The 12673-nt window shown below is 36.1% G+C and overlaps 1 protein-coding gene across 1 annotated transcript in view; it reads right to left on the bottom strand.

Annotated features, from left to right (window-relative positions):
- Positions 1-765: 765 nt before the first annotated feature.
- LOC124555301 (host cell factor 1-like) overlaps positions 766-12673 on the bottom strand; it is a 259704-nt gene continuing 247796 nt past the window's right edge. The window contains 1 exon segment of the mRNA XM_047129175.1: positions 766-5454. Coding sequence (XP_046985131.1) covers positions 5342-5454 — 113 coding nt within the window. The 3' untranslated portion in view covers positions 766-5341.

Here is a 12673-nt window from a genome sequence, read left to right on the forward strand (position 1 = left end):
ACTATCATTCATTTTAATGATATGGCCAAATGGAAATCTGATGTCACTTTACATATGATTTGATGTGCTGAGGAAATTCTGTACATGTACTAAAAAAATCTTTTGCATATTAGCTTCTGGAGAGTGTTGTAAAAACACTTTCAAATTAATTAATAATATCTTGAGTTAACAGCAATCTGTGTGCTATATATCATTATTTAACACACTGACTGCCACAAGGCTGCTGGCACTCACAGCAGAGGTTCACTCCTCTCACTGTGTGCCCCACACACTCCATTCTGTTTAGATGATCCGTAAAGTTGGGAAAAGAAAATTTCCAGATGTTGAACAATGTACAGTATCCAAGTTCCTGCACACCAGAGTCAACTAAAAGAGAGAGAGAGAGAGAGAGAGAGAGAGAGAGAGAGAGAGAGAGTGAGAGTGTGTGTGTGTGTGTGTGTGTGTGTGTGTGGGGGGGGGGGGGGGGGTAGGAAACCATAAAAAATTATTGTAACAAAAATGGATGTGCTGGTACTCTGTTAAAAAGAATACAAAAAAAAATTTGTTTTCACAGGTAACAATACTCTTAACGTTTTCTACTGACTGGTGACAGTCAAAAACACTAATCTGTTAACATATCCAGTGTCTATCAAACAAACTATTCCTTCTTATCTAAACAAAAACAAATTTTTAGTAATGCCACATTGATAAGCCATACCACTTTTTAAGAAATAAGCAATGCCTTTACTTTAATCTCACAATATACTTTGTATGTTAAAACATTTGTTTATAAATATAATATATTTAATAAAAAATGTGTCTCATGTACAGACAATAATAATCAATAAAAACAAAATGCTGGACTTTAAGAACATGGCTACAGGGCTGTTTTCAAGCAATGTATCAATAGTTTGATTAAAATAACAACAAATGGCAGTGAACATGTAGTTCTCAGTGTCCCATTGCAGCACACCAAGGCAAAGGGAAAGGGAAAGGAAAGGGGAGGGGAGGGGGATTTTTTACATGAGAAAAATAAAAAAAAGCTAAATTAATATTTAAGCAGTCATATACATTAAAATATGTTCTTCTCTGTCATATACATTAAAATCTGTGGCTCAGTGTCAGCATACTACTTCAGTTTCAGTCCCAAATTGACTCTGAAGAGTCAGTGAGTATAATGACACCACAACACAATCATAAATATATTAACAAAATTACACAGTAACCAAAAAATGTACATAGAACATGCACCAACAAAGGGACTAAATGTTAAATAAATATATCTAAAGTCTTTGTGCTGTGATGAGGAGAATTTAGACACACAACAATATCATTTAAACACTGTTGCACATGCAGCCATCTTATTTGCGCCACTAGCTAGCACTAACACACTAGAAAGATGCACTGCTTCTTTTCTTATTACACACATCTTAAGAGCTTTACAATACTTTAACAGCCATTATTAAACATAGTAGTTGTCAATGTTTCTAAAAACAGAATGTTCCCTCTCCTGCCTCACAATTGAGACTATAACAAGAGCCACACTCTCTCTAAAGTATTACTCGTCAAAGCCAAATGAAGTCTTGGATGTAGTAAAACTTAGTCATACTACTAATTTCAGTCATATTCAAAGTATTGCACTTCGTTACTTAATTGCTATTTATGTAATTTAAGTCCTGTGTGGAACTATGATGATGGAGTCCCATTACCCTGAAGGTGAAATCAATTTCTTATCCCTGTTACTCTGCTGAATGGCATGCTGAGTGATTTCATTTAAAGCAGCTAGGACAATTTTTTCTCATTACTATTTTATTGTTATGATACCATCACAGAACAATTACATACTCAAACTGCAGGTTTGCAATATGTATGCTCTGGCAACTGTTGGTGTGATGGGCATAATCAGTCAATGGTGACAGAAGAAACACTAGATTACCAAATGCAGAATGTGTATGTAGAACACCAATAAGGATTATGTATCCACTGTATCTCTGCATTTCTTTGCATGCATCAGTAAGAGAGCTTACATGTGGTGTTTACACAATATACTGCACTGAGGTGTCTGGTATTTTCTGAAGCTTGCCACATCTCACCCACATATCTACCTTGTCCACTTAATGCTTTGCCTCTCCACTACTACAACAAAACCAGTGTTAGTTCTACATCATAGTTTCCCCACTTTTTTCTGGAATAAAATTAATTCCCATCCCACTTAATAGCTTGAGAAGGACTATAATGGTTGGTCTACAATGCCCCAGTGTCATTTAACACCTTGATTTTTATTGATAAGGATTATCATCACCTAACTTGAACTGAAGATAAAACCAGAGTAGCTTCATCACTGTGTTGAAAAGAGAGACTAGGACAGACACCTCATACACTCTACTATTGATTCAAGCGGATGCTGTAAACCTCTATTCAATTACACAAACACTGGAAGACTGCCAGGCACAGTAGTTAGAAGAATAGAAATGGACCATCTATTTCCTCTGTTGTTCATGATATTCCATAGGCAGTTCCTGGGCAATTATTTTCTACGCTGACATAAATATCGCTGTTGTTTGCTGCTTGAACTACAAATTATAACTTGGACATACTGTGTGCAGCATCTCATGCAGCAATTGTTTCCCAACACTGACTGGAGTGTTCTGAAGCTGCTTCAGGCACATTTCTGAATCGGGTTTAAATGAATTCTGACAAGATTCAAGCACAATGAGTACTAGATTTCAGGCTTTAATTAAATTTTCCAATACAACCAACAATAATTTTATTTGTCTCCTTTACTTCACAGTCCCAGAAGCACAGAACCTGTACCACAATAATGAGATCATTTCATCTCAAATGCGAGGCATTTCTCAGCAATAGCAAATATACTGAGATGTTGCATGTTCTTCACATCTTCATTTAACATTTCTTACAGTCTATTCAGCATACAACATCCTACAGTCATAAGGTACACAGAATATACTCTGTTTTTGGAGGCCTAAAAAGAAGAGAATAAATGAAAAACTTGGTTTCCTGACTATATCGGACCCTTTTACAAAACAGGTCAGTTATGCTTTGTTAAATAAGATCTAAGCCTTTAATATCTGAATTATACTGCATATCACACAAGTGCCACATGCAGGTTTGACAAATTATAAAACTGTATCAGAAGATATAATGACAAACAATATTACACCTGATTCAAGCAGCTAATTAAACTTGATACTAGCATCTTAGCGCCAACACTGAAATTTTAGGACAGTGTAATAAAAGAGACAATTGAGATTACTGTGCCAATGAAGGCATTCAATATGCTTAGATCTTTTGGAAGGAAGATAAGGATTTAACATTCCTTTGATGAAAGAGGTAATTAGGTATGGAACACAAGCTCAGACTTGGTCAAAAATTGATAAAGTCCTAGCAAAAACCTTCTGTTACCTTAGGCAATTTAGGGAAACCATGGAAAACCTAATCTGGATGGCCAGAGAAGTATTTGAATTCCCGATCCCCACACTCTGCTAAAAAATCAAAGTCCAGTGCCATAATCACTGTGCCGTCTTGCTTGGTATATGTGCAGAAATTGTATGAATTTAATACAAAGAACACCAGGGGAGCAGACTTTCAATGAGATACTACTGTCAGCATCAGAAACAATCACGACAGTGCACAGCTTTGCCAGTTTACAGTTTGGAGTCCTTACAGCAAAAATTGAAGTCTTTCCTCAGCACAGTAAAAAAGACAGATGGAAAAACTGTTAAAATATTGCAAAAAATGACACTATCAACTTGGGTACAAAGTCTAAAGCCATGATATAATAAGTTCCTTTCAGTTAGTACAGATGATAAAGCTCACCTCAGATTTTAATGTGTTAATTTTTCATGTAATATTTTATGTACCATTTATGACTATGAGAGTACAGTATCACTACAAAAATATATGAGTACTTTTTATAAATAATTAAACACTTCCCTTCTTTCATATTATAAACTAGCTGAAAATAAGTTCAAGCCCCATTTTTTTTAGAGTGAGTGAGTGAGTGAGAGAGAGAGAGAGAGAGAGAGAGAGAGAGAGAGAGAGAGAGAGAGAGAGAATTAAAGTGGGGCTGGTTGCCATGTATTTTATCATCACTTATGCATCAAATACACAGGACAAGTCATAAAATTTAAATTCTGGCTAGTACAGCATACTGCAGCTTCGTTAGCACTGATTCACTGAGTAATGTGTGAATGCACTTTTTGTTTCGATTCCGATGTGTTCTATTGTAACAGTTCAGTTTGTTACCCATGTTCTGTTCTTTACACTTCACGATTTATCTACTCTGGAAACCTTAAAATAAAATTGCAATTTTGCTGCTCCTGTAAACACTTCTATTAACACGTGTGATGCCAAAACTACAAATAACAGCAAGCGATATGGCTACACTGTGTCGTGATGAAGCACGAATCCTCTAACTGTCTCTTCTACATTTGGCTTTGCCAAGTAATATAAAAACAGCAGCGAGTTCAGTTTGTACTGCTTTTTTGTTTTGAAATATTCTCATACAAACATCTAATCAGAGAAAATGTTCATATTAAAATTATGATGGTATGGTTTGTGTAAAATTCTTGTTACAAACTAAAATTAAAAGCAGTTTCTACATATATGCAAAATCATTACAGCAAAATTATTCCACATTCTTACGTTTATTTGCATGTACACTTTTCTGACACCTCAAGGGACACTACATAAAATATATAGGGGCAAGAGAGAGATCAGCACGACAACACGATGGAAGGTGGGCACTGCTCTCCAATATACTGAATTCAATGACTCACAAAAGGTCTAAGTTAACACTTTAATAAATGTAGGGGCAGAAATGTTGTGCATGAATAATTCAGCCTTTACTACACACATATCTGTCCACATCTTGGTCAATTAGACATACATGAATATTAATTCAAATACAATTTAAAATGTACTTCAGCATTTTATAACCTTTGGAATAGAACATTTTATCATATTCAGATAAAGTGCTTTATGTTGAACATTTAATAAGAATGGATATTTCTTTGACACAAAATTAATAAAATTATTTACAAAATGCTGAAGCTCTATATGCTCCAGTGTGCAGAGAAAGATTGTAACACTGCTATAATTCCTTGGTGTAAGAAATAACACATTTCCACAAAGATAATCAAGACAGCTGTAGAAACTTTGGACAAAACACAAATTTGCAGAATGCTTGAATTTATCAACCAAGCTTCACAAAAATTAAGATGATGTAACTGAAATGACAACGAGTCTAGATACCATCACAAATTGTTTCTGGAATTTATTTCTGGTTCGACTTAGAACTATTTGCACAAGTGTTCCACAACTCTCCAAACAAATGGCATTTTCAAGACTGGTCTTCTGGTTTTCTCCTTTTTGCTGGATTACCTGCTGTGGCAGTCGGTGGTTTTATTGCTGCCTGTCGTTTTAGAATGGCTGGTTTGGTTTGTGGTGTTGTATCTGAAAAGTGCACGATTATTTAGAACCTGCAAATGCATGCAATATTGACACTATCATAAGTGGCCGTGAGGTGAAAGCAGACAGACCGAGAATATTATTAAACATCAGAAGACTATGAGACGAATCTTCTATTTCCAGAACATGTGCCACTATGTGCAGAAGAGTAATATTCTCAGGGCAGTCACTGTTCATACATCTGACAGATGAAGAACTGAAGTGGCCAGCACAATGACATAATATGAAGAATCCTTACATTCCTGGGGGCCTTTATACAAAATCGAAGGAAGATATATCAATGCAGCTTTCCTGAGCAAGAACTTTCTCTGTTCTGCATAAGTCCATAGAAGAAAAATAAAGGATTTCTGTCCAAAACTTTTCTGATAGATGTGTATCTGAAAATGGATCCTAAACATTTCTTGTGAATGCCTGTATAACACATATAAACATTACAAATTAAAGTACTGACATATACTGTTACTACAATACTAACGCCACATTTCCAGGAACAGTAAAAACCAAAACTCTAAAGTATCATGGTTGTGGCTCAAAAAGATATGCCAAAAGCAGTCTTTGGATTTGAAAAATATATCACAAAATTTTGAGCAACATTTGGGGCAGTAGCTAAAAATGAATGAATGCATGTCATTTCCTCACTGTCCATTCCAACTAAGAAGATTTATTTTTATAGCTTTTTAGACCACTGTTAGAGACAGTATAATCAATGCATCAAACACACAACAGCACCATAAAGAAAAAAAAAAAAAAAAAAAAAAAAAAAAAGTGTGTGTAAGTGTTTTTTTTTGACATTATTTGTTAATAAATTACAGTTTTCACTGGGAGATACACCTCTTGAGAAGATAGAAAACTGACTGCACACCTGTGAAATGTACTAATCCAAAATTCACTTTTAGTAATAAGTTCTACAGGCAGTCCAAATGCACACAGTTGGACGACTTCAGAGTCTACCCTAACTGAATTCGGGTTTGTATTTAATTTCCTGTGAGCTCACTGATTAAGGTTACATATGTATGTTCGAGTCTTATGACTGGTGAAGGATGTATAAATTTAACAATTCTAGCATTGCAAAAATAGCAGAAACCTACATACACATACTTGTCTAACTAAAGTTCACTTAACACGATTCATTCTTTTAAGGCTGTGCTACCTTGCTTCCACATTGCAAAATTAAGCTTTGTAATATTGCTATTTAGTTCTGTGTATTCCTACTTTTATGAGTAAACTCTGGATAAAGTTAGTCATCCACACTTTAAGTAGCTCTTTCTGTAAAAGATAACAAGAAATACAGAGTTTGTCACAGAAGTTTTGACAGTAAAATTCTTCAGCAAACCAAAAGTGGTAGAGTGATGTGGTTTACGGTAGAAACAGGGGTGAGTGATCTCAGATGATGAATACAGCTTGGCTTTTAATGATGAATACGACTTGGCTCGGTTGCCTCTTGGCAGTTTTAGACTGAGGATCGGGTTTCACATGTAGTACGATTCGAGATGTAATGGCTCATCAAGCAGCAATACAAAGTCAAGTTTTGCATTAAACATGAAAGATAAGACTCTAAGATGGTGAGCCTGATTCAGATAGCCTTCGGCAGGGGGTCATGTCCCAGCCAAAAATTTATGAGCGGCACAAGATGTCCTGGAAAGACCAAGAAAATGTAGATGACAGTCAGCAATTTGTGCGTTTGTAAATGTCCCAAAAACACAAAAATATGGAGAAAGTATGAAAAGTTTTGAACGGGAACTGACAGTTGAATTAAGAATGATAAAGGATTGCAATATGCTGATCTCATGTGTTTATCTAATTTTGAAACACTAATTGGTGATGAGAAATGGAGATGGTACCAAAAATGTGAACTGATTAACAGAAGGTAATCAGTCTGGTGAAGTGTAGCGAGTTGTGAGAAGGCCACACAAGTGACCCTAATACTTCGGGACCAAGCAGCAGCAGGTAATGAGACATGGATTTTTGAGTATGAATATAAATCAGAAAGACAAAGCAGTAAGTGGGAAATGAAAAATTCACCTCACCTGAAGGAGACCTGCATGAGCACACCCAAGTTTAGGGCAATGCTAATAATCATTTTTGACTCCACGAGTATGACAGCAGTAAATATGTACCTCAAGAAGAAAATGTTAATGGCCAGTTTTATACTAAAATCTTCACTCAGTTGTGGGATAGGGTGAAACACAACAGGAAAGACATTGTGAACAACTATATTTTGCATCACGATAATGGGACAGGCTGTCCACCCCTTGTCATGCAAGACTTTCTCATCAGTCAGTAACAGCATGGCAATGCTACCTCAGCTGTCTCACAGCCTTGACCTGGCACCACCCGACTTCATTTTGTTTTTCACGATAAAGAGAAACTTGAAGGGACACTTTCACAGGTTGTTTAAAGGGAGGTGGGGGGGGGGGGGGGTGGTAAAAGACATTTTGACACAATGCCTTAAGGAAGTTACCGATGATGCCTTGCAGAAAGACTATGCGGGCTGGGTGAAGCAGTGGACGCTAGGCATGGATGCAAACGGAATGTACTTTGAAGATTATTAAGGTGTTGTACGTCAAAAAAAATTCTTGAAACTCTTGGGATGGACCCTATATGTGTTTTGTCAGCATGAGGCTAAATTGACTGAATACCAAATTATGGTTCGGAAAATATAACAGCAATGTTTACTTTATTATATTTAACTGTGTTCCACAAACAACTCACTATATTTGATTACATGCAGAACACCTCTCATAAATGCACAACAATAAAATCACAGAAAGTGTCATGGTATTTAATATTTTGTCAGTATTAATTATGCTGGGACAGTGCACTTGCATATAAGCTGTTTATCATGAGTAGTGTCAGGACAAATTAAACTGCATAAGTGTTAACTCAAAATTGTTACATCAAATAATGTTCTTTGTCTCGAGTGATGTCAGAGAGTAAATATCTCCTACTGACAATGTGTGATATAATTTCACACCATGTAATGAGATTTATTTGTAGACAACTTATTTATTAGGGGCACTTAAATGAAAAAAAAAAAGTTCCCGAGAAGCTTTTTATTCTAAAGCAATCACATACCTATTGACAAATTTGTCTCAATAGAAAAAAAATTATCACTACTAATGTTACAGAAATTTTAAAGCCACTGACAAAACTCATTTCCAAAATCTGTTTTCAGGCAATGAACCTGTTCTGTAGGTGAAATAGGTGTAAGGATCTCTCTTAAATGTGGAATCATTTAGAGATGTAACAGTGTCAATGTGACATCCATGGCAACATATCTCATTTTTCAACACATACAGTGGTTAAGAAGCTTTAGTACAACCACCATCGAACATCACAATGGATGCAGAGGAGCTGGCACAGTTATTGCAGGGAAATAGTATATAATGCTTTCACAGAGTGCGGGTACAAAGTGTGGCATGGGCAGAGCCATTGAACCATGTGTTTACCCGCTGGTGGCAATAGGCATTGTAGGCAGTTCTAATGCGGATTTCAATGACTGTGGACCAAGCCAAGCTCATTCTCTACATGGTGTTCAGGGTCTCTGCTCCCTATTACACTGAATCAAATTTGAGATTCGTTCTCTCTTGCAGGGTTCAGCTTCCAAACTCGTTATAGGGTGGGATAAACTGACTAGTTCTGAATAATTGGTATTTTCGTTTTGTTTGGTCTCGGTTATAACAAATTCTTTATTTTTTTTACTAATAGCCAGGTAAAAACCCAGTATATCAGTTTGCCAAAGCAGTAATGCTAACATTTTTGGTTTTTAAATAAAACATTCTTTTAAAAAAAGCTGGTTATTAGCGCCAGTCACCTCAGTCTTCAGGCTCACTCATAGCGCCATGAGTCATACTCACAGCCACGAGGGTCAATTGGACTGCACAAATCTGCCACGGCTCATCTGCTACGAGTTTCCACTGCACCCTTAAGACTTTTAGACACTGCAGTGCCATTTCTTACAGACGCTCTGTGAATGTTAGCCGATGAGACACACTTTCTGCTGGAAAGACCCAGAACATGCTATAGTAGTTCCCGCTGGGATAAGTTCAAAACACTAGTTTAATTTTATTAGGAATTTGTGTCATTTCGTATTAGATGAACGAGGTGTCCATGATAATGTTATCTGATTTTCCTGAAGTTTATTCTCTTACAGCCATGTCAAACAAGAGTGTTCAAGATTTATTTTCATATCTGTGAACAGTGATGGGTTAAAGCTGGTGGTTTACTTTCAGATGTAATTATGAATGCGGATTTAACAGATGTGCTTTGCGAGTAAGTTAACCGAAGTATGTTACGCTGAATTAAAACTTTTGTACTGCAGGCTGCAATCCTTCCACTTGCTGACCGAAAAAGCTAAATTTCATTTGATCCATGTTTACTTCTAGTGTTCGCTTCATCTGTTTAAGCCTTCCTAGGAAAGGTATGACCTATATTTAGTAGTGGAAATAAATGCATGTCTACCAGATATTTTGAGTGCAAGATTTAAATTATTACATCACCATGCAAGTTGAATTAATTAGTGATGTACTTAGCTGAAGGCACAGTTTTTGAAGAACCATCAGCCCCATTGAATGAAAGTTTATCAAATGGCCCCTAGCTCTAAATTTCCTTAAGTGCCTTCTGGTCTAATGGACTACTAACCTTGTGGCACGTAGCACAGCATTTCGTTATCTAGTGTGTTTTTATTACAAAAACACGACAACAATTTAGAACCTGTGCTGTGTTTTTATGAACCCAGTGCCAAGTTTATTTACATTTAGTTCAAAGCTTTAGAAAACATTATTAGCAACAGGTAGCCAGGACAGTGGTGTGCACACTACAAACCATAAAAACTGATGCATTCCTCTCACTCATAGTCTAATTTAACCCAGTTCCACATTAAGCTAAATAGCTCAGTCATGGACGAAAGTCACTGTTAAAAATAAAATAAAACAGACAATACTTTTTGCACATAGAATTAGAAAATGCGTTCCTTTGACTTCATCAAGAGTTGAATGATGTTTATAATGTACTAAAGTGTCTGTACACCAGATTTAAACTTAAGTCTTTATGGGAATAATAATCATAATATTTTCTGCTTTACTTTTTGTTGCCTTATAGTTCCCAAAAAAAATTGCTTTATTACGTTACACAGATATGAGAAAAAAAATAGGAGCTGTATTCGACAGAGCAGACGTTTATTACTGCTGTTTTTAATTCCAGATAGTGGCTGAAAGGGATATCTGTGATCTCGTGGATTATGTTCAGGGCCGAATAGAGGGAAGCGAAGCGTTGGTCATGTACAATGGAAGAACCATGAGCATGAGAAGACATACAGGTAAAGGTATCACACATTTGACTTCTTCAACAGTTTCAAACAGTGATAAAGAGAGAGTCAGGGACAAGTATGTGCAAGTGTGCATGTTGGATCTATGGTCATTCAACACTGTAAGTGGGGCAAGGTTTATTGGTCTTTCACAAGGACTATATGATATTGGTGCCTAGTACGGCACAGTGGGAGAACAAGAGATTTTGCGTTCTCTGAGAACTGTCTCTTGACATATAAAAGATATTGTTGTTCAAGTAAGTGATAAGCGAGATCTTGCCTCAAGTAAAGAAAGCTATTGACCAGAATGAGTGTTCTATGATGTGTGATCTTTGGACTGACAATTATCGTGAAATACATTATTTTACTGTCACATCTAGTATTATTGCACACACTGAGGACACGTGTGAACTGAGAAACGATGTGCTCTTCACAACAAAGTTTTATGACATTTCAAAAACAAGTGAAAATACTCTGTAACAGTTAAATGAAAAATTGTCTGAGATAGATATATGTCCTCTGGAACTAATCAAAGTGACATTTGTGATGGATCAAGGGCCGAACATAAAGAAAGATCTTCAACACCACAAATGTATGCCATGCACAGTGAACTGTATAAACACAGCAGTAATGTAGACTCTGGATGACAATTCCTTAGTGAAAAAACTGCCTGATATTAATGAATCATCTACACAGTGCATAGAACTATAGGATAAATGAAGCACTCCAGTTTGGTGGCAAGATTAGAAAAAAATTGCATATAGATGTTGAAACGTGATGGACTAGCATCATAAAAGCAAGTCAGAAATTTTTTTTTTTGTAATAGCCTGCATAGTTAAATTCCTTGAACGTTTTTAAGAGGTCAGAAATTACCTTGAGGATGAAACAGAATGGGCCCCGACTTTTGTGGTGCTGCGAGCATTTAGTTTACTAGATACATGCCAAAGTGAAGACAGCAAGGCACTAGTTAAATTGCTAAAAGGATGGGCAGAAACCTAACTAAAAGAGAAGGCCATTAACAAACTACACGATTCTCATTACATGGCTGTAGTTTTTCATCCATATTTCGAGGAGCTCTAAGTACTGAGTGAAGAAAAGGAAGAAAATATTTCCCAAACTGTTCATCAGAAGCTAAATATTGTAGTCTTGGAAGAAGAGGAAGAAGATCTCATTCCCTTTCCCATAAAGAAGTTCTGAAGCTGGCATTCATCAACTTATAAACGCATAAATGAACTTCATAAATATTTCAACATGAACGTCCCAAGTGATAATGTCAATAACATTTTACTGTGTTGGAAGGCCAATGTCTGTGACCTACCCAAGCTCTTCAAAGCGGTGAAAGAAATCCTCTTCATTAATACTAGCAGCACTGCTAGCGAAACAAATTTTAACACAGCAGACTTAATTGCATTCAGGAAGTGCTGCTGTATCAATCCTGAATGGCATGATGTTTTTTAATTCATAACAATAAAAGGAACAAGGAAATTATTTTATGAAGACAACCATATCATACACGGCACAACACAAATAATCTGTGTAAATAGCCTCCACTTGCATAATACAAATGTAATATACAGGGTTGTATTCAGAAGTTTCTGTTACCAATAGATTTTTTGCATTCAAGAGACAGATGTCATGTACTGTGTTATGTTATCTTCAACCTCTGTTTCATTAACAGAGTCCATTTGATCACTCATTACTCTAATAGTTTTAATATTATTTTTTTCATTTAAGTGTAAAGACTGTTGCTTCTTCCATTAAACAGCCAAGAAATGACTTCATTAACTGTGTTTGATGACAGGAGAGAAAAGTTTCACTTCTAGTCACACACTCGATGAACAAACTGTGTGACCATTTCCTGCTTCTATGATATTTCTAAACACGATAGCACAAAAATTC

Source organism: Schistocerca americana, chromosome X, assembly GCF_021461395.2.
Source record: "Schistocerca americana isolate TAMUIC-IGC-003095 chromosome X, iqSchAmer2.1, whole genome shotgun sequence".
In the NCBI taxonomy this organism is placed as follows: domain Eukaryota; kingdom Metazoa; phylum Arthropoda; class Insecta; order Orthoptera; family Acrididae; genus Schistocerca; species Schistocerca americana.